This window comes from Mustela erminea, chromosome 13 (assembly GCF_009829155.1).
Source record: "Mustela erminea isolate mMusErm1 chromosome 13, mMusErm1.Pri, whole genome shotgun sequence".
Taxonomy (NCBI): domain Eukaryota; kingdom Metazoa; phylum Chordata; class Mammalia; order Carnivora; family Mustelidae; genus Mustela; species Mustela erminea.
Genome location: NC_045626.1, coordinates 44,559,722 through 44,583,075, shown reverse-complemented (window position 1 = coordinate 44,583,075; position 23,354 = coordinate 44,559,722). Strand labels below are relative to the sequence as shown.

The following is a 23,354-nucleotide window of genomic DNA, read 5'->3' as shown; positions in this document are numbered from 1 at the left end:
TGTCCTCAGGCATAGACTTTTTAATTTAAAAAAAGAAAGTAAGTTCGGGATGGAAATCACCTATCACTACAGGAATGTCTCTGCAGCAGAAACACATTACAGTTTACCTGTCAATCTTACCATCATGTCGGGTTTATCGTGAGTGTCTGGAATGAGGAAGAGGAAGTAGGGAAGGGAAGTGATGGCAGGGTTCAGAGAGGAACCCCTGGAATCACTAATACCTCAGAAAAGCTGAGGGCTTAATTCCAACGTGGTACTGAGACTTCAAGTTTCTTACCGCTGGGGCTAGTTAGAAAGCGACCATTCTGGCTCTTAGATTGTCTCTACTTCTTCCAAAGTCATAATACCCTACTTTTTGGGTTTTTTGGACAGGTGTCATGGTAGATTCAAGTTGGCTACAAATTCTGTCACTCTCCCCAGCAGGAGGGAGATTTTATTTCCTCTCCCTTTGAGTCTGAGCTGGCTCTGTATCTACTGAGCCAACAGACTGCCCCAGAAGCCCGCTACCAGTTCCCCGCCTGGCCCTTCAGAGCATGGTGGCTTCCGCTTCCTACCTCTTGTAACCCTTGTGACAGGGACACTCTCCCTTACAACACAGCTCCGGAGCCGGGACAGGCCTGAGCCACACAGAGAGGCTTGAAGCCAGCACGGACTGGCAGCCCATGGGAAAGCCATGTAGGACATCACAGCCCAACCTCACCACAGAAGCAGGCCAGCAAAGTCCAGACCACTCAGAAGATGCCACAGAATCATGAGAGAGAATAAAATGGCGTCTGAAGCTGCTAAGTTTTGGTGTGGTTTGCCGGGCAGCCAGAGATAACTACAATTTATAAACAAAACGTTCACGAGGAGGAAGATTATCTTGCTAACCAGCACAAAGTAGCAAAGCACGTGTCGGGACACGTGCTGAGCAGGCACGGAACCGTGATCCCATGTTGTCCTTCAGCGGGTTTGACTTCAACACTGGCGTCAGCTTTGAGGGCCTCTTTCTGATGTTAAACACAGAAGATTTAGAAAAAGAAAAAAAAATCTCATTTTAATACAGCCTCATCCTCACACGGGTGTTTCACACAGACCTTATTTTTTAAACAGAGTTTATTGTATTTAATACATTATAAAATTTGAAAAATTGTAGGAAAGCAGCAGACTCAAACTGGAGCAACTCTAACAAGTAATAATTCTGGCCCCTTTGCAAAACTGATCAGTTTAAAAACAAAGTAATGTTCACATCTGTGAAGGCGGACAAAAAAGTGTGACTTCTGTACAAACTACATTTAAAATTTCATGTCTAATGTCTTTCGGTTGCAGTGTGCTCACGAGAGTTTTTCTGAAGTCCTGCCTGGTGCCGCCTAAAAGAGAGGACATGAAACCTCCATATGCAAATAAACTTGATTCAAGGTGTTTTGGTTTTTTTTGTTTTTTTTTTTTTTAAAAAAAAAAAAAAGGAAAAAGAAAGACAGAGGAAAAGGAAACAACGGATGGCTGTTGGCAATGGAAACCGTAAGGAGATGCGTCCTCACTGCTCATGGCTTCTCTATTGGTCGGGGGGCCTCGGGAGGCCCAGGACACCTCACGGCCATCACAGCACCAACTGTAGCTACCACCTTTTAAAACTTTTTTTTTTCCTTTTTTTGCATTTCCTACCTTTTGACATATATATATATTTATATATTTTTTTACACCTTGAGGATATCACTATTCCAATTGTTCCCATATGAATACAGGTGTGGTCTCTATTGGATATAAATGTGTCTTTTTATTCAATTTTAGGTCCAGGACTTGGTTTGCTGTCCCAACTGCACATAAATGTCCCTTTTGTTTGTTTCTTTGTTGTGTATGGTTTTCTTTTTTTCCTCTTTGCATAAGGAATCTGTCCATTTAGTCCAGAGGCTCCTGCTTTATCCGGATGACAGAGGGTACGCGGGGCGTCCGCCTCAGCTCCCGTCGCAGGACGTACTCGCTGAACTGAGACGAGTCCACTCCTCCTCCACAGGAGCCCACGATTTCAAATCCTCTCTGCTGCAACCTCTCGAGGACCTGCACGGGGCCAAGACAAGCATCCGGTTAGCAGGGAGATGAGCACTCTGGCCACACACACACAGCCCAAAGAAGTGTCCTGAAGTCTGAGCCCCTGTGCAGCCCGGGTCACTCTTACCCAACCCCCAGGTCTCTCAAGTTGCTGCTTTCAGTGGAAGACCCTGGACGGAAGGGCAGGAGGGAGGGAGCATCATTTCTAAGACCTCAGATGTACCCTTCTGTGCCTGCTGCACACGGGCCAGTTCATTTAATGGTTACAACCACCTGGCAGCACAGTTGGTCAGCCCATTTCATACATGGGAAAACTGAGGCTCCCAGCATGTAAGTGATGGGACTGGGTTTCCTACTCAGGTCTGTTTGGCCTCAGATGCCACATTTCTTGGAACATGCAACACTACCTTCTCTGCAGAAAGAGAGAGCTCGCATTTCAAATATCATTTATCACTAAAATATTGTCCAGGAGATGATAGATGATATGGCCAGACGCTGACTTTATCTGAATTTACTCAGCCAGTGATTCACTCTCAACTCATTCACCCTCGGCTCTGTCACTGTTGAATGCTGCCAGTATGAACTTAATATATTTCAGCTTAGAAGACGGGTATCATTTCAATAGCAGAACAAATGGACTACTGAAGACAGCTGAGGTTTATCTACAGGTTTTCAAGTTTATGGCATCTGAAATAGATTTACTGCCCTGTGTGCATTCAGGGAGGCAATGCAACAGTTGCTGCATTTTAGAAGAGTTGCATGTTAGAAGATTTTGCATTTTAGTTGTTGCCATTTTAGAAGAGTTGCATATTAGAACAGTTGCATATCAGAAGACATATCCAAAATAAATATATTCTAAACTTCTCATGTAATCACTTCTCAGATAATAATCACTTTTAATAATCTCTTCAATTTTGAAATCAAATACTGAACACTAGAAAGATCCCTGGGTTGGTCACCTACATGTCTGACCGCCTTAAATGCAGAAACAAATCCTACATTCTCAGGCGAAAACACAGAAAATTAATACAGAGCATTGTTTCCCTAGAAATCCAACAGACACTGGATGTGTAAATGTTCCCTGGGCTTCTGGTTATGATTAAATTCCTTCTCCACCACTCTAAAGGGAAGACAACTCCATCACAGCTTTAAAATAAAAGTCTGGCTCAAAACTTTACATGGGGAATGAAGTGAAATGTTATTAAATAACTTTCAAAATTTACTCAATGTAAGGTGAACCCTTCCTATTTCTCTTAAATTATTTTTTGGTCCCCTTCTTCTATGTGGAATATAATTTGTAAGTTTGCCAAATGGCTAACTAGAGATTGGAAAACAAAACAGTATGCTTTCTAAAAACTCAAACTTTGCATGTTGGCAAATTAAAAAAAAAATTCCTTAAGAGAACAAAATGAAAATTCTACCCTAAGGACAGCTCCATTTCTGTAGCTATATTCACCACGCAGATGCATACTAGTCTGCAAAGGGACAGGATGAAGAAAACAATTCCTAAGTTCAAAATCAAGAAGTGCTTTGGTGGCAAGTCAATAAAAAGGTGAAGACCCAAGAGCCCACTCCAAGATGTCCTTGGCAGAGGCAGGGACGTACCCTGTCGGCAAAGCTCCGCCAAACCACTGCACTGGAAAGGACTCTTTGTCTTGACTGGGAGAGGAATTACAAAGGTAGAAGAAGCCGTGAACAATGGCACATGTAACTCGTACTATTTGTTCTGCAGTGCTGTTAGGTTGTTAAACTGTTAGATACGGAAATCCCGAAGGCGTCTCCCCAGCTGATACGATCATCATTCCATAGGCCCAGCGTTATGCTGGATGTGGTCAAAGCTCATTTCAATGTCATCCAAACAACCTATGCTCCCTGGCCATTTCTTTTTATTAAACATCAATTTGTTAAAAGCAAAATCCCTTAAAATTAGTGATCACTTGACAGTATTAAATCACTCCAGGGGTGGGCTGGAGTGTCCGGTCTTGTGCATCTTAGCCTAAAACTTCTGGATGCCTAGAGCGCAGGGCCTATTTTCTTGGTCGGTGGAGCAGGAAGCTAGAGTCATCAGTCGTGTCATGGTCATGTCATGGCTGTGTCACCGACGATGCTAATCCAGATGAAAATGTCCTCATCTGATTAGACTGGGATACTTGTCAGGCATATGCATTTATTCCCTGGCCTAAGCGGTGGGGCTGGGCTTTCATCTGAGGGATGGAACCCTAGGGAAGCAATGCCATCAGAGCTCTGATCTCCAGCCTCCCTCTGGAGGGAAGCTGGGGCAGCTTGTGTGTGTGGGAGGTGAAAGGCTTTCAGAGTTTTGGAGGCTGTGATAAATAGCAGAGACCCCACTGAGGAACACGAAGTGGTTTGGGGTGCACCTCTGGCCCCATCCAACCCAGCGGCCGCCATGCTGCCTGATAGCACGAGTCTCTGGCAGGTGCTCCTGCGACATTGCTTCTGCCAGTGTCTCCTGCTCTTCTGTTCTCAGACACTGTTCACAAATTTTAAAAATACAAATAGTTGTGGAACAATCTTCAAGAGGAATGGAAGAGTGGGTGCTTCTTGTCTTTGAGCTGTGGATAGGTTTTGTTGGGTCAATCCTGAACAAAGTCATGGGCCCATTCCAGTTAGAAAGAGCAAGGGGGGAACCCTAAGCCCTTACTCCGCTGACCTCAAGTCATTTTGAGTTATAGAGACCTGGAGCTGAGGCATAAGTATGCCTCCACTTTCTCCTCAGCAAGATGGGCGATTCACAGTGCTTACCTGTTAGGGTTGTTCTAAGAAGACAAGGCATGCACCACCCTTGGCCCAGAGCTGCCACACATTAGTTAAGATGAAGAACACACTTACCAGTATCTAAGGGACAGGGCACCCCACACCACATGTGAACCAAACTCCCGAATTCCAACCCCAAGTCTCCTTCTCCCATAGACTTCTCTGCCTCAGAAAACAGCTATTCCATTCATCCAGTTCCCCTGTCAAAGATCTTAGCCATCCTTGGCTTCTTAGACCCCAAAGCCATTGTCAGAGAACCTTGTTAGCTCTACGACACTCAAGATATTCAGAACCGGACACTTCTCCAACATTGCTAACTGGTTCCCTTGCTTCCACCATTTTCCATCTGCTGCTGGAGTATTCGTTTTCAAATCTGAGCTACATCATGCCACACATTTGTTCAAAATCTTCAAATGGCTTTCCATTTTACTCACACAAGCAAATGATCCCAAACCAAAAGAAACCGAGACAACAACAACAAAAAAATCCCAGAATGCTTACCACCACCTAAGAGATAATCATCGGTGACCTGTCCCTAGCTACCTGCTAGCCTCCTGTCTCAGCACTTCCTATCCCTGACACTTCCTTCAAGCCCCATGGGCTCTCCTGATACGGCTCAACATGGCAAGCACACTCCTACCTCAGGGTCGTCACGACTTGCCATTCCCTCTGCTTGGGATTACCTCATCCCAGCGGTTCCCTTCTCATCAGCTAACCAACACTTCTTTTTCTTCTCATTACACTTTTGTTTTTAAGGGTCTCAACATTTCTGTTGGTTACGGTTTGCCGCCCCTCCCCGTCCTTCTCAGAATGTAAACTCTGGGAAAACAGAGCTATTGTCTCTTTCTTCCTCTTCTAGATCTTCAGCGCTCATACTAGCACCAGGCACATAGTCGATGTTCGACAAATACCCACAGAATGATTGAATGAGTGGGTAGGGGGTGCCTATGCTTACCTACCCAACAGAAGTGATGCCACCTGAGAGTTTCCCAGCTCCCTGGAGGGAAGGCACTGGGTGAAGGCAAGGTTAAGTGACAGCATTAAGAGGGACATTGGATGCCACACAGTGTATGACGAGACTATACCTGGACCGAGTTGAGGTGACAGTAGCCATTCAGTGGAAACCTAATGACATGCGTTGAGTCGTGATTCCAGCCTGCGTTTACGGAGTTACACATCACGTCGCCAATCTCTGGAAATACTTCTTCTATCAAGGATTTGTCACCGCTGAGCGTGATCCTTTCTCCAAGGTCTGGGGCGACACGCACCACTAAGCACTCACAGGGCCTTGAAAAGCGACCACTTTCTCTGTCCTGCTTCCACCTTTCCATCTCCAACAACATGGGCTGAAGCTGAAAATATTTTGCTTCTTCATATAACAAAGTATAGTCCTGGGGAAAAAAAGGGGGGAGGGGGTTATTTCACAGAGCAAAATACAAACAGGAAGCACTGAGAATGTTCACAGATAAGGGGTGATTATCTTCCACCTCTGTTTTTCCAGTCATCAAAACTGCGTGTAGGTTCTTTCCTCGCCACTCATTTGTACATGCATTCATTCGGCGTAAGGGTATGAAGCACCAGGCAGGCCCTCTTCTAAATGCGCCCCATAAATTAAGTCCTGTAACCTCCACAACTGCCCCGTGATTTTGCAACCATTATTATTCCCATTGTGCAAACAAGATGAGAAAGGCTGAACCCACGACTTTTCTCTTTCAGCAGAAAAGAGCCTCTGGGTATTTAAAATTGGTGCGGTGAGAACCCATTCTAAGCCCGCCTGATGAAGCAGGCACAGGCTGCAGGTGCGGGAGCGGGTGCGGGAAGCGCAGGCGCACTATCCACTGGGAGCCTACGCCCCTGTCCCTTTGTGGACAGCTCAGAACTCCGGATGGGAGGCAGGGGGCGGCGCCAGCTGGGGGCGGAGCTGCAGATGGCGAGTGGGCGCCTGATGGATGGGCCCGCTGCTGCTACCTAAGCCTGGGTCCCCATCTCCGACGATCTGGGAGAGGCTGACGCACCTGGCCAGCTATCCGCGCTGCCATCCTACAGTGAGGGAGGCCAACCAGCCCGTGATCCCTGCAGGACGGAGGGGCCAGAAAGGAAACCGGTCCCTTTCTGAAAGCACAGCAATTAACCACCACTCTCGAGCACGGTTTCTTTTTCTCTTACCTTAAAAACAAATCTACAGAATTAAACCAGCAATCTGGCAAGCAGGTATGAAAACGCACAAGTCACTGAATGGAAGGACGAGGGAGGCTGAGGGGGAGGCAGCGACAGAGGAATGATGTTATCAGGCGGCTCAGTATGATGTCTACACGTAGCTATGACCACAATCATCAGTGGGTGTGAGGCAAGTGGACACCTGTCCAGGCATAGGCCTGGGTCCTGTGTCTGCAGTCCTTCCCCGCGCCGGAGCTGGCAGGCGGTGCGTGGAGCATGCAGCCGAGCCGAGCCGACACTGAGAGCCCGGGGCCTGGGAGCTGGCCCCGCCTCTGCCATCTGGATGGGATGGAGTGTGGAGGCGATGACCACAGGAGAGCGGGTTTTATGTGGCACTTTGCTCTTTTTCTTGCAAATTAAGCAGGAAAAGCAGCAGCCAGCAGTTTTTTGGGGTTTCCAGAGAAAAATGTGGGGAGGTGAGAAACATGCCAGTGGATCTCCAGCTGGACCTTCCACTTAATGTGTTGAGAGACATTTGGGTTGAGGAGGGTGCTGTCTGTCCCAGACCCTTCTCAGCAGAATGGACCGCTCCTGTATTCTGCCTTCTCCTGGCAACCCCATTCTTAGGGGAGTCTTGGTTCCCTGCTGGAGATCATCTTCTTTTCACACTCTGGCACCTGCTCTGCCTCTGGACCCACCGGAGGTACTTTGAGGGGTGAGAACTAAGCTGAGGTGTGGCCACTCTTAACATAGGACAGAACTGAGCGCCCGCCCCCACCAGCTTGAGGGCAGGAGTGGAGACTCTGCCGGTTCCTCCAGGGTATCTGGGACCCTGGGGCGGGGCGGGGGGCCGGGGGCCGGGGGGGCGGAGGGCTTGCCGACTAGGAAGTATACTGACGGTGAGACAGTGACCTCGATCTTTACTTATCAAGATGACAGCTCTCAAGGAGACTTAAAAACAGCACTGACGATTACACAAGCAACAGAAGTGAGAATTTCTGTTACTACTTTTTATTTTCCTATGAGAATTAAAAATTACAGCACGAGGAAGAACCTGGACTCTAGTGAAAGTATGTCATCAAGTCTACAATCTGAGATTGCTTAGAGCAGTCTTATCGACCAACCTTGACCTTATGGAGGAATTCTTTCAAACATTGCTGAATAGTGGCCATTAGCCTCTGATTAAATGCTTCCAGTGATGGGAAGCTTACTATCTAACAGGGCATAGCATTTACTTTGTTGGCCGCTCTTACTACACTTCTGGAAATTTCTTGGTTAGAATGACCTGAATTCCCCTGTAATTCCAACTTAATTCAAATTCATCAGGGGTTACAGTGATCCTAAATTTTCTTTGACATGTGAACCCTTCACTCATTTGAAGACAACAGTTATGTCTTAATATCATTCAGGCTGAAAATACCCAATCTTTTCAGCTCTTTCTTATTTGTTATGACTTAGAGGTCCTCCGACATCTGGAATCTGCCTGACTTTATCAACATACTTCTGAAAACCCAAACTGGAACTGAACCTGACATTTCAGATGTGATCTAATGAGTCCACTGTAAAACCTTTGCTTGGCTGGGAATTCTTTATTATTGTTGTTGTTATTATTATTTTGGCTGGACATTCTAACCAGTCTTAAAGCAGCCTGCATTCATTTCCTATGGCTGCTGCAACAATTACCACACACCGAGTGGCTTAAAACCACACACATTTATTCTCTTACAGTCCTGGGAGCTGGAAGCCTACAATGGGTCATTAAGGTGGTATCTCTAGAGGGGAATCCACATCTTTGCCTTTTTCAGTTGCACAGACAGCCTGCACTCCTTGGCCTGGGGTGCCGCATCACTCCTGCCTCTACTATTGTCACATCTTCTCCAACTCTGACCCACCTGCTTCCCCCTTTCACTCAGAAGGACCCTTGGTGAGCACGCTGGGTCCATCTGCATTATCCACAATCACTTCCCCATCTCAAGACCCTTCACTTAATCACATTTGTAAAGTCCCCTCTGCCATGGAAGATGACATATTCCTGGCTTTCTGGAATTACGATGTGGATGTCTTTGGGGGGCCATCATTCTGCATACCACATGGCATAAGGTTGTATTAATCTTCTTGGTGTCTATTACCCTACTGGTTTATGTTTTGCTTACGGTGAAGTCTCCAGAACTTTCTAGAAGAGCTGCTACTGAGCGAGGTCCTCTTGCAACATTTGTGAAAAATTTTAAATCCTCCATTAGTTACCCCTCTTCAGACTGCCTACTGTAGGTTCTGGAATTTGTTCCAACACACTGAGAAATGTCCATTCTTTCATCCAACGTTCTGCTCCTGCTCTCGTTATTTTGGTCATTCTTTTTTTTTTTTTTTTTTTGAAGATTTTATTTATTTATTTGACAGAGAGAGATGACAAGCAGGCAGAGAGGCAGGCAGAGAGAGAGGAGGAAGCAGGCTCCCTGCTGAGCTGAGCAGAAAGCCCGATGCGGGGCTCGATCCCAGGACCCTGAGATCATGACCTGAGCCGAAGGCGGCGGCTTAACCCACTGAGCCACCCAGGCGCCCCATTTCGGTCATTCTGAACCGAGTGTTCTGTTTCTGTATGTGAATCATTTCTTAAAAGCAATGACAGGAGTGAGCTACTTGCAGGCCTTGGTTCAGGCTGATGCTTGGGTAATAAATTAAGACTCTGGACTCGGGCTATTCAAACAGTTATAAAACCTGTAATTCTGAGATCAGCCAGCCCCCAGTTGTGGCATTTTCTGGGTGTCTTGTTGAAATACTATGTGTTCGGATGGACCTCCCAGGGGAAGGCTGGACATGTGGGACGGGCCCTAGTCTCCAAACCACCCAGAGATTCTCCTTATCTATAAAATGAGAGGAATAAGTCATAGTGAAGGTGCTATCAGGTCTGATACACTGAGTCTATATCCATGACAGTGTCCTGATCCATTGGTCTGTCCACCATAATCTGAAGGTAGTAAGGCTGGCAGGACCTGGGGTGACAAATGCTCACTCTGAATCCTCACCCCTTTCTTTTTCCCTTTGAATTCAGAAGCCACATGGGCCATCCGCTCCGAGGTCTGGCCGTGGACTGACAAAGTGCTCCCTACACCATGGGGCCCATGTTCATCGTTCTCTGCTCCTGGAAAATGAGGGGAACACTGGCCCTTAGTAGACTTTTGGCCCCACTCAGTGACTTCTCAAGGATTCTGCCAGTAGTTTTTAAAGTGTAGCTTAAAGAGGTCCCCTGAAGGTCATCCTGTACCCTGGGATGCTAACTCATGGGTCTGGCCTTGAACCATCTCAGGCCACCAGGTGTGCCTGACCACCTCTACTTGACCATCTGGTTCCATCGCTCCCTTTACCACATTGTTCCCTTGGGTCTCTGGGGCAGATGCCATCTGCGCTGGGCTAGCAGGTACTAGAAAGCAGCCGAGCACGCAGGCTCTGTTTGACCATCAGCCCCACAACGTTCACTTGCCTCCAAGTGTCTCCCAGCTCAAGAACTAAAAAGGCCATTCTTGTCGTTACCATTTTCTGCATAGTTAAGCTCACACTGGCCATTTGTTTTCTTGGCAGGCTCCTTTTGATTCGTCTTTCTTTGCTTCCTAACGCACGCTTCCAGCCTCAGCTCATGGGCGAACTCCCTGCAGAGCAGGCTCGGTGTCCACTGCGGCTTTCCTCTCCTTCCTCAGTCAGGATCAGTTAATTGTATTGTCTATGTCCCATATATTTTATTGTTTTATCAAGCTTCCCTTTGGACTCTCTGACCTCATGCTCACTTCCTTCTGCTCTCTGAATCTTTTGAAATCTTTCCTTACACCTTGGTCCCTATCTGGCAACACCCTCCATTCCCTTCTTTGGCTTTTACAACCTCTAGACAACTACTCAGTCTTTCATCCTCAAGGTACGAGATGAGATTGAGCAGGATTTTATAGAGCAGTAGCAAGTTTGGTCCCAGATTTCCTTCCTTTTCTTTCTTTCTTTTTTTTTTTTAAAGATTTTGTTTATTTATCTTAGAGAGAGAGTATGAGCAGAGGAGGGAGGGAAAGGGAGAGAGAATTTCAAGCGGACTCTAAGTTGAGTACAGAGCCCCATGGAAGGCTCCATCTCATGACCCTGAGATCATGACCTGGGCCAAGACCGAGAGTCAGACGCTCAACCAGCTGAGCCACTCAAGCGCCCCTGAGCCCAGATTTTCTTTTGAGGGAAATGAATCCAAAGCAACCATATCTGCTTTCAACAAAGCAACTCCAGAATGACTAGTTGCCATCATTCCTCTGCCCTGCTTGTGTGCCAATTTTATCTTCTTTCATTTAGGAAGCGTCATTCAAATTTCTTGCTTAGCCTCATATCCAGATAAAGGAAAACCTATTATCATGTTTAAATAACTTTAAAATCCTAGAATACATGTTTTTAAAATAAATCTTTTTTGAGGTTTACAGTGGTTTTTTGAGGCACAGAAAGATCAAGATCCCGGGGCACCTGGGGGGCTCAGTGGGATAAAGCCTCCACCTTCGGCTCAGGTCATGATCCCAGGGTCCTGGGATCGAGCCCCGCATCTGGCTTTCTGCTCTGCAGGGAACCTGCTTCCTCCTCTCTCTGCCTGCCTCCCTGTCTACTTGTGATCTCTGTCAAATAAATAAGTAAAATCTTAAAAAAAAAAAAAAAAAAAAAAGAAAAGAAAAGAAAAGAAAGGAAGAAAGATCTAGATCCCATTTTACAGACAAACAAATTGAGCTTTGCCAAGACCCTGGAGAGAGGTACATGGAACAAGGAGGTAAATACGGGTGGACTCCAAAATGCAAACAGACCAAGTTTTGAAAGCTGATTTCTTGATTAAATATTTGGAATTCAGAAAACATTCTCCCTAGAGGGAGGAAAGGGATATACACCGTGCATTCGTTTCCAACTGCTGCTGTAAGAAATGACCACAAATTTGGTGGCTTAAAACAACACAGATTCACTCTTGCACAGTCCAGGGGGTCCGAAGTCTGAGATGGGGCTTAGGGCTAGTCAGTCGAGCTGCCGGTAGGCAGGACGGCCTTCCTTCAGAAGGCTCTAGGGAACAATGGCTTTCGGGCCCTTTCCAGCATCCAGGGGCTGCCTGCATTCCTTGGCTCCTGGCCAACAATCACATTACTTCCTTCATCACCTCTTCTCTGACTCTGACCCTCCTCCCTCCCTCTCTCCCTTGTAAGGACCTTTGTGATTCCACTGGGCCCACCTGGATTATCCAGGATAATCTCCCCATTTCAAGACTCTTAACCACAGCTGCAAAGTCCCTTTGGCCACTTAAGGTCATCCATTCCGGGGATTAGGACCGGGACCTCCTTGGGGGTCATTACTCAGCTTGCCCTCACACATTTACTGGTTCCACCCAACAGATATTTATTTAACTCCTGATGGCCTTGGAAGTTTTACACACAGTAGTTGGCACATCCTTCTACTCAAAAGGCAACTCAGCCACTTGTTCATTTTAAAATCTGTTCGTGTGCCAGATGCCATGCTAGATGCTGGAGGTACGAAAAGGGTCTTCCTCTGGGGAACATGTCCAGTCCATCCCAAGTCTCCCAGGCAGTGCTTGGCTCCCCAGAGGGCAGAGGTGTACATATCAGGGCGCCTGCAAAGCAGGGGCACCAAGAAAATGAGAGAAATGAAGGATTTTATATTTTACATTTCAAAAATAGAATCCAGGTAGTAGTCATAGGGAAAAAAAAATCTCTGTGGGCCTTAACATCCTTTAGTTTTAATTTTTTTGGTTGTTATTTTGTTTGTTTGTTTTTGTTTTTTGGTGGGAGATGGGCCACCATAGATTTTTCCAGTATTTCAGATTTGGGGTGTCTAAAATTCTTAATTTCCCTGGCTCTGCAATCTTCCTTCTTTCCTTCCTTCTTTCCCTCTCTCTCTCTTTTCTTCCCTTCTTTCTTCCTTTTTTCTTTAAAAGGACTTAATATTTTTACAGCAGTTTTAGGTTCACAGTTAAAACTGAGAGGCAATAGGCGCCTGATTGGCTCAGTCTGTTAAGCGTCTGACTCCTTGGTTTCTGCTCAGGTCCTGATCTCAGGGTCGTGAGACTGAGCCCTGCTTGGGGTTCCATGCTCAGCACGGAGTCTGTTTCTCTTTTCCTGGTGCCTCTAGCCCTCCCCCTGCTCTCTCCCTCTTTAAAATAAAATCTGTAAATACGTACACACCTACATACATAAAACTGAAGGGCAAGTACAGAGATTTCCCATACACCCATCTCCCACCAGAGTGGTGCATTTGTTACAACCAATGAGCCTACATGGTCACCCGAAGTCCACAGTTCATACTAGGACTCACTTTTGCCACTGTTCAGTCTATGGGTTTGGACGCACATATAATGACATGTACCCACCACGAATGGCACCATACAGAGTAGTTGCACTACCCTAACCCTCTCTGTGCTCTACCTGTTCATCCCTCCCACCCCCGGCAACCCCCTTTCCTTTCTTCAAAGCCCTGGAAGCCTGGCCCACTTGATCCTTTTCCCCCTACTACCAATATGAGACTTCTGGCCAGGAGGCCTCCTTCCCATCCAGCAGCGCCAACTTCCAGCTTCTCCTGACTACTCTTGATTTTCCAGGGGTGGGGGGGGGGGGGCAGGATATCCAGCCTGACATTCAGCCTGAATGGATTTCAGCTAGTAAAGGAAACAGAAGCAGTGGCAAGGCGTCCCCTCTCCACCTGACCACTGTCTCCCTCCCCCAGCACCTGTCAATCTCCTAGAGAAAGGCAGGGTAGACACAGGGGATAATGATGGGGTGTTTGTGGTGGAGCTGAGAGCAGATCCATCTGCATTCTCAAGCCACACCCTGGCTTGCCAATTCACTGGGATACTAACTGCAGGGGTGAGACCTGGTGTGTAGGGCGGGGTGAGAGCAGGGGCTAGAGATGCCATGTGAGATGGTGCTGGGGCTGCCAGCTGGCTGTTCTGCCTGCCTCCCAACCCTCCTCTTTGGGTGCTGCAGCTGGCCTTGCCTCTGAGGGAGTGTGCTCGGGAGAGGAAGAGAAGTGGCCCTGGGCAGGGGTCCTACAAGTCATAGTCTCTGCCCCAGGAATGCAATGGGCTGGGGCAGCCATCCTAAGGGGGCACTCTCTTAGATACTGGAGAAGAGACTTCTTGGAGGTCTACCCAGCTGACCACTCTGCCTTCTCCAAGGAAGTCTGACCCTCAAGAGTGAGCGCCTAGAAGCCACGTGTGCTTGCCATAGCAGACTGGCCAAAGCCTAAGCACTGGAGCCCCTAGAGCCAGTCAGATGGTCTCTGCAGAACCAAGGATGGGAAAAGAAACCCCCGGCCCTGTTGGGGCAGAGCCACGGATGGCCCTCTAGAAGGACTTGATGGCCTCCCAAGTCTGAGGGCCTCAGAGTCGCCCTGAGAGAGAATGCTCCCGCTAATTCTACGTGATAAGCTTCCCATCAAAACTTCCTTCCTCTCTTTCTTCCTGGTTCTCAGCTGGGGCTGATTTTGACCCTAGAGGACATTTAGCCAAGTCTGGAGACGTCCTGGGTTGTCCTAGCTGGGTATGTGCTGCTGGCATGTGGTGGGTGGGAGCCATGGATCCTGCTCAACATCCTGTAACACAGGACAGCCCCGCCACGGAGAACCATCTGGCTCAAAACGCTAATAGCGCGAGAGGAGAAACTCAGAGCTTGACCGAGATCGTTAACAAATGTGCTAGCCTTCAAACACATATGGTTACTAATGCCATGTAATATGAGGTCCACAATATCATCAGAGATGTATTCTCACCAAAATGTTTACCCTAAACCTGTCAGGCCTTCAGATATAATTTGCAGTTTATAGGGAATCAGAAGTTACAGTAACGAACCAAACTACCTATGACAAGGCAGCCAGACAAATCCAGAAGAGGGGCTCTCTGTGGGGCACCTGACCCGGTTTCTTCAGCGAGTCAGCATCATATAAAAAGTGACAGACTATGCTAGGTAATAAAAGGAAGGAACATAACTGGATTCGATATGCAGTCTCACATCAGACACATCTTGGAGAAACTGCCCACAAAGACAGTCTGGGGTCAAGCTGGGAAATCTGAATATGGTTCCAGTATTAGAGAAAGTCTGATTTCATTGAAAGAGGAAGATAGAGATTACTGTCAGAAGTAAGGACAGGAAAAGAACAGAAGTCCATGCATGCACTAAGATTTTAATACTGGCAATCTCCGAGAGATGGGAATACGGGGCTTAGACGTTCTTCTAATTTTCTACAATGTGCATATCCTTTTCTATAATACGCACAGCTTATTAGAAAGAACAGATTCATTTTTTTTTTTTAAACTTAAGCCAGGGATAGGTAAGTTGTGGACTGTCTATAAGCAAATTTTTCTTTATCTTATCTGTGGACATTCAGCTGTGACCATAAAAGATGCTAGCAATGTGGGGGACACTTAACAAGGATGTTCAGAACACAAGGCTAGAAAGAGGTAATTTTTTGTGATTCCCCATCGAAAAGGGAACCAAAATTCCGGACTCCTGGTGTACTGGGAATTACAAATGTGTGTGTCTGCCTAGACAACACATGTAGGTAAGCAGAAAACGAAGCAACGACGAACAAGTCCTTATCGCTGGGAGGAGGGAAACCAAGGACCGTCACCTTCATAATAAAACAGAGCAGGGAAGTTCTACAATCACTTACTCGAGAAGAGATTCCAGTGCCGTCCAGCGGAAGCAGGGCATGAGCAGCTGCCACTTCAACGATGACCTAAATTGGTAAGTGGGGATCTAGTGCATACAGCATACGTGCACAGTGGCATTTTAGCGGGGAGGTAGGACACCGTGATGTCAGCGCTGCACGCATTCACTCCAATCCACCATTCAAGAGCTGGAGAGGGGAGCCAGAAATCAAGGAATGCTTTCCCTACCAAACCTAGTTAAGACAGATTCTCTCCTCATGCCACGTCCCTTCTCCCAGGTCAGGAAATGGACTCCGGTGAGGAAGAAAGCACCTGCTGTGCTGTTCAGGGACGGGCAGACTGAGAGCTCATTTGTGCGTACGTCTGCGTTTGTGGTCGGCACAAGCTGCTTCAATTCCACCATCAGCCAAGGAGCTGAATGGCCGCCTCAGCTTCCACTCTCCTTCTGCTGCTCCTCCAGGTTCCAGAATGCCCCGTAATTGATAGCCTATCACCTGGAGCGTCCATGGGAAACATTTCAGGGCCCTGGGAGACGTGAGTTCCATTTGACATGCTTTTTGTCTTTTTCTCCAAGCGTGTGCTACAGCTAAATCCTTGGGCTATTAATGGCTATGTTTTGCACTTAGAATTGATGGACAGCAGGGTTCTAGAATCCTCAGGGAGCTCGAAAGGTGCAGAGCCGTCACCTTGCCCATCCTGGCCCACTGGGTGAACCCTCAAGGGACTGTGGTCAGGGATCCGCCGCAGCCTAACTCCCATGAGGAAGTCTGTCTGTCTACATCTAACTTCAATGCTCTCCAAGAACAAAATAACACCCTGAAGGGGTTCACAATACCTCGCTCCATTTCTGGGACACACTGCGACTCCCGACAAATGGCTGTCATCATGTTCTAACTATAATTCCCCATTCGCTGCTCTGTATTTCCTGGAGTCTGCATCTTTCTTAATCATGGAATTATAAATTAATATTTTACCCATGTAAGTTGCTTAGGATGATGGTATTATACACACTTTTTTTTAATCTGCCCTTTCGTCCAATAAATTAGTCCTATAAATTAGTGTGTTGCTTCTGGTCTCCTGTGACTCCTGCTGTATTTAAGTTAATTAATACTAAGTAATTATTATGTGCCCAGCGCACAATGTCCTTTAGAAAATATAAAAAGTCCATGCCTTGGAGACCCTTACAAGGAAGAGAGTCCGGATATATATATAAGATCTCCAGAGTTTGGATGTAAGAAATTATATGAGCAGGTATGGGGTAGGAACCAAATTTGGTTTGAATGTGGGTCTCATGTCATTCGTTTATGTATCCATCCGTGCATTCATTCACTCATGTCATAAACCTTCACGTGCTTCCTATGTGCCAGGGCTGAGCTAGTGGGACAGTCTATTCCCAGCCTCTAGCCTTTGCTCATTTCTCTGACTACAAAAGCTAAAAAAGAAAAACACCCCTTTCTCAGCCTCCTCTGCCTGTTAGGGAGACTCAATTCTAGCCACTGACCGATAAAGGGAAAGTCTACTGGGGAATCTTCTGACAAGGACAGAAATTTTGTGAGTTAAAAAGGCTTTGGGCCCATTTTCCTGCCTGGAATGAGGCCGTGATGCCTGGAGCTGCGGCAGGCACCTTATGACCTTGAGGTGACAAGTGTGAGGCCAAAGTATCAACACTGAAGATGGTAAAACAAAAAGACAGAGTCCTCGTCCCTATGACACCACTGAGAAGACATCACTGTCAGAACCATGGACCTCTGATTTCTTATGTGAGAAAAAAACAAATCTCCGTTAGTTTAAGGCACTGCTGATAGGTTATTCGAACACCTGTAGCCAAAAGCGTGTATAACTTATAGTTGGGTACACAGAGCCAGACAGTGAAGACAAATAATCACAAATGCACATGTGTGACCACGGGGAGAATCGCAGGGTACAGGCAAACCTAAGCTGGACTAGGCAGGGATGGCTTAGTGATGAATACAATGAGCCCGGATAACATAAAGAAGGCCAGGGAAAGAGCATTCGGCAGACAGAATAGTCTCTTTGAAGGGGGCAAGAACATGGCATCCTTGTGGAACTAAGGAAATTCCTGTAGGGCATATGTGTAGGTAAGAGCTGGGTGCGGGGGGGCGGTGCGGGTAGAGAACACGGGTTGGAGTATTCTGGGTCTTGTGGGTTCTGGCAAGAGTATGCTGCTTTGCTCCATGAAAAATGAATGGGACGCCTCTGTAGAGTTACAAGCAGGAGCAAGTCATGATAACTCTACTTTTTTCAGAAAGTGTCCCTTGGTGAGGGATGGGGTGGAAGATGGCAGAGGAGGGGGAGAGGGAGAAGGGTGTGGCTATAAAAGGGCAACGGGAGGGATCCCTGCCATGACGGAAATGTTCTGTGCTTTGACTGTATCAAGGTCAACATCCTAGTTGTGCCATTGTACTATCATTTTGCAAGCTGTTACTACTGGTGGGAACTGCATAACATAAGATCTACTATTTCTTCTTATACTACATGAGAGTCTACAATGGTCTTGAAATAAAAAGTCTGATGAGGAAATGTCTCCCGGTCTCAACATGGAGAGAAGACGCGAGGGGGAAACGGTGGGAGAGGGCAATCGGTGAGGATGCTACTCCAAGTCATCCAGAGAGCTGAGCTTTGGATAGGGAGGTGGGATGAGAAGAAGGAACTGATTCGAGAAGTTTCTGGAAAGTAGTACAGACTGGCTCACTGACGGACTGTGTTTGGGGGGGTGACGACGGGACAAAGTGCAGAATGACTTCCAGGTCCCTGCCTGGAGGAGGCAGGTGGATTCTGACATGTTTTACAGAGACGGGACACAAAGAAAGGGAGCAGGTCTCACAGTGGTAGCGGGGTGTGGGGGGGGGGGGCGGACACGGCCAGCTTATGACAGGGCAGCTTGAGGAGCCAATGAACTCTCCACATAGAGATTCTGAGTGGCCATTTGGAAATGCAATCACCCTCACACAGAACTAAAAGTGAAATGTCCTTCCTTCACCCCTTCCCCCAAGTCCACTGCAATCCTTCTAGGGACACAGGAGTGATAAGGAACACACTGCCCCCCCCCCAACTGTTGCCATATGACACTTTCAGCCCTTCCTTTTCTACTTGCTTCCTTGCTCTCCGACGCCAGAAGCCTAGACCTGATCGGCGAACACCTGACATTCGAGGCGCCAGGTCTCATTACTGGCGGGGGCCACTGCTGAGTCCGTGCCCCCGTACAGCAGGCCCCCTCCTACTCTTCCCTCCCCTCACGCCCTGTGTCCAGTGCAGAACTCAGCCCCACTTTCTGTCTCCATGTGGGGCCAGAGCCTGCTTTCTAGAAGCAGTGCTGACTTTCTTCCCAGCTCTCTGCTCCACCTGCGTCTGCTGTGAGGCCCGCACCTACCCCCGGCCAGCTCTCTCTGCTTGTGTCTGAGCAGGTGTGTCCCCAGGCTTCCACTGGGGGCTGCAGGTGGGAAACCTCCCTTTGGCCTCTGCGTGAGATGCTCGCCAGTGAGTGAGGTGGCATGAAGGGAAGGCAGGAAAGAGGTTCAAAAGTCGGCACAGAAAGGGAAAAAAAAAAAAAGAAAGACACATTCAAAATTACCCCTGAAAACCCTCCAGGATGGTGCCATCTGAGAAACAGACTCCCAATATGTTTTCCTTCCGGAATTGGAAGAGATGAGCACTGACAAAGTAGCTTGCTTTCATAAGGAGCCGTGTTGCACAAACCAACTTCGTCTGTCTTTAAAGCCGGAATGGCACTCAGCACCGGCACAGGCGCACTCTGGGAGGCCCCTGGTGGGGGGAGCCGGCCCTGGTGGGGGGAGCCGCCCCTGGTGGGGGGAGCCGGCCCTGGTGTGGGGAGCCGTGGGGTCAGGTGCTGCCTCAGGCTGATTTCACGGCTGCCGGAAGTGCCCACGCGGGCTAGCTGCGGTTCTGACTCTTTCTCTCCCATTTCCTCACCAAATGTATACTTGGCAGGTGCCCCACGGCTCAAAATCCTGAAGGAGAGGATGGACGGAGGCCCTCCTGAGGCCCTACTGTTTGGGATCTAATCTTCTGGATCTTTTTTGTGTATTTACGCACACATATTTTTTACATAAACACGAATTGGGCTATGCATCTTTTGAAACTTAGTAGTTTCACTGAATGACAAAAATCTTGGCGATTCCCCCACCCCCCACCCCCACCCCACATCAGATAATAGAGCTATTGGTGAGTATGTGCCATTGCTGAACATTTTTTTTCGTTGTATCAAGTTTTTGCTATTACAAATAGTATGACCAAAATAAACATCACACATACATATATCTTTGCATATTTATGCAACTATTTCTAGAAAATAAACTAACAGACTCCAAACTGCTCGATCAAAGAGTATGTATGGTTGAAAACTTAAGAACTGTTGAACTGCCCTCCAAAAATTTTTATTCCCAACCACAATGTATATCCCCAACACTGTATATTAATAATTTTTTACATTTTTGCCAATCCAATAAATAAAAAGGGGTATCTCAATTTTTGTTTCTTTGAGTCTACAGAGATTAAATTATCTTTTCCAATGTTTGTAGGCAATTTCTATTTTTTTTCTTTGGGAGATTTGTTTCTATCTAAAAATGTTCTCCGTTGGATTGTCTATAGGTTTCTTATAAATTTTAGGAACCTCTCTTATTAATGATATTAATCTTTTATAGTAAATATTTCTTGTAGTCTAACACATGTCTTTTATTTGTATGTGGTTTATTTATGTATTATTTTTTATTTTTTCATATGTGGTGTCTTTAATTCTACTTTTTTTTTTAAAGGCTATGTTCTGGGTATTAAGTCTTCCTTGGGTAGGCCCTCTCTGCCTCAAAATTATGCTTTCAGAAGTTCCTTTATTTTTTTCTGGTATTTTTTACAGTTTTAATTTTTATGTTTATTTCTGAAGTATCTGTGAATTTGACATGAGATATGGCTTTGGCTTTACACTTTTTCCAAATATCTCTGTGCTAACTATCTCAGTGCCAATTACTCATTATTCCTTTGTTTTCCCACTGATTGAATTACCACCTTTTCAATATGCCAAATTTCTTTATAAACACATCTGTCTCCAGACCCTGACATTTTTTAATTACTCTAGCTCTCTAGTATGTTCTGATGTCTGGTAGGATACATCTGCCACAGCCTGCCATGACCACCAATATTATCATCCATAATTATTTATTTAGCTATTCTTAAGCTCTGTTTCTTCTACATACACTTTATAAATGGATCAAATTTCATTTTAAAAAAACCTGCAACTTAAATGGGTGTGTTCTGAATTTATCATCTGGAGACAGGTGACATCTTAAAAATATGGAGGCTTCCCATCCCAGAACACAGAATTTCCCTTAAGTATACAACTTCTCTTTTATATTTTAGGTAGAGATCTGCACTTTTCTTAATCAGACTTTGCCCATTTCTTGTTAGGTTTGTTCCTAGGTATTATAAACTTTGTTGTTACTATGAGTGATATATCTTTCTATTACATCTTATGATTGGCTCTTGCTATTCTGTAGGAAAGCTACTGATTGTGATATATTGATCCCGAACATAGATGCCTTAATGAGTTCTTCATTAGTTCTAACAGTATTTAGTTGGTTCTTTAGGATCTACTTAAAGAATATTAACAGCTGCAAAAATTACATTTGTGTATATTTCCTTCTAATATTAACACTTTCTATTTGTTCCTCTTGTCTAACCTTTGTTACTAACTTCAAAGGGAACAATCTAAAATTTTACTGTCAAGTGGAATACTTGCTTTAAATAGCTGGGAGAATAAGTCTATTAAGCTAAGGAGGTCTCCTTGTATTTCCTACCTTACTAAGACTTAGCAGGAGTAAGCTTTGGATTTCATCAACTTATTTTCAGTGTGCTCAAATAAATTATAATTCAGTCTTAAAATAAAATCAGTCCTCATCTGGTCACATAAAACATTAAGGACCATATCCTCTATTTCAGGAAGACAGTGCAACCATGTCAGCGACCTCTGATGCCGTGAGAGTTGGTAATACATTAAAAATGTAGAGCTTGAAATGTCTTGGGGGGAGCGCATCAAAACAAATCACATATTTAATGCTATTGGTAATTTAACGTGAATCCCTCACCTTGAAATCATCAGGAATGAGGAGTTTTGATGTTCGTAGAAAATTCAAGATATATCTGAACATCTGTCCATCTCTGTCAATGAAATAATGCTGTTTGAGACTGTCCAAAACAATGGGCTCTGTACCATCAAAAAGTCTTCCGATTCTGTGATAGAAAAGAGGGAACAGTGAAAACAATTAGAAACGACTGGCTGCTAAAACTAAGTGCTATGGCTCTGTGTCACGGTCAAAGGCAGCAGTTTCAAAGATGGCGGTCAGGAAACACCACCTGGTACACAGTTACGCTTCTTGGAGAAGTACTGATACTTGCTTGATAAATATTTCAGGACCAGACAATTCAAAATAGTCTCAGGCTTTTTCAAGCAAATCCTTTCATTCACTGTCTGGAACCTGTAAAGAAAATGTCCCTGACATGGTGATTACGGCTAAATGCTGTCACTGTGATGGACAACCCTTTCCCCTGGGTTACTTAAAACCAACTTCTCCGCTACTTTAAAAAAAAAAAAAAATGTTATTGCTCCAAAGTGTCTTTTTAACAGATTCTACAGAGAAAGCAATTTAGTTTTTAAGAAATCTGTTTTCTGAGCTTTCCCCACCCATGAATCACAAACTTTCCAAAAATAAATCAATGCCTATATGCTAACATCTATATTTAATTATAGAAAGGAATCATTGAAAATATCACTCGTCTAAGAGAATATGTTTTTCCGTTAACAATATACAGTCTAGTTTCTTAGGTCTCAGCAAAAACCATCTGTCACAGCCAGGCATCATTATAAAAAAATAAATACTTGACCACCCCCAAAATATGTTCTAGTACTGGAACACGAGTGGCTACGGGTCATTTTTAAAAACAGGAATCCACGATATGTTTTTCCCATTTATAGAGTTAACAGTTGAACAATGTACTACAGTTAAAGCATTCTGCATTCATTCATTATCATTTATCCCTTTAAGGAGAGCTGAACCTACATATTTCAGTATATATCCAGTTAATACAAAGCGCTCACATTGTACCATAAACAAGTAGACAGCCGGCTGACAACAAATATTGTGTATCAGAAAATAGAAATGACACACTAAAATCACTTCCTTGACCAAAAGGTGCACTGCACTTTTCACTAATAGTGCAGGTGGGCAAATGGCTCTATTTTTTCATGAAAAGCTTTTTTGGAACTCACACAGTCTATCTCTGATTTGGAACATCATTTTATTGCTTTGAAGACAATTTTGAAATCACATGTTGAAATGTGACAGAGGTAAGGGTACATCGATACTTTTACCCCTTCTAAAATACAACAAACAAACCGACAAACAGAGAGGTGTTTTCCCTCCTTCCCCCAAAAGAAAAGCTTGGGAATTTGCTTCAATAAAAAATTTTTCAAGGATAATTAGAAAACTCATGTCCTACCTGAAGGTAGTAAGTGCAAAGAAGAGAGCAACTAATTATAGTCAGGTCATATTTCTTTTTTTGACACAGAGAGAGAGAGAGAGAAAAATCACAAGTAGGCAGAGAGAGAGGGGGAAGCAAGCTCCCTGCTGAGCAGAGAGCCAGATGCGGGGCTCGATCCCAGGTCCCCGAGATCATGACAGTCAGGTCATCTTTC

At 45.6% G+C, this 23,354-nt stretch overlaps 1 protein-coding gene across 5 annotated transcripts in view; it reads right to left on the bottom strand.

Annotated features, from left to right (window-relative positions):
- Positions 1-1,077: 1,077 nt before the first annotated feature.
- The window catches only part of KCTD1 (potassium channel tetramerization domain containing 1), a 178,060-nt gene continuing 155,783 nt past the window's right edge, over positions 1,078-23,354 (bottom strand). For all 5 annotated transcript variants that reach the window (XM_032310238.1, XM_032310239.1, XM_032310237.1 and 2 more), the window contains exons 3-5: positions 21,748-21,892; positions 5,889-6,194; positions 1,078-2,037 (exon numbers count right to left, since the gene is read on the bottom strand). In XM_032310238.1, coding sequence (XP_032166129.1) covers positions 1,879-2,037; positions 5,889-6,194; positions 21,748-21,892 — 610 coding nt within the window. In that variant the 3' untranslated portion in view covers positions 1,078-1,878. The remainder of the gene's footprint in view (positions 2,038-5,888; positions 6,195-21,747; positions 21,893-23,354) is intronic.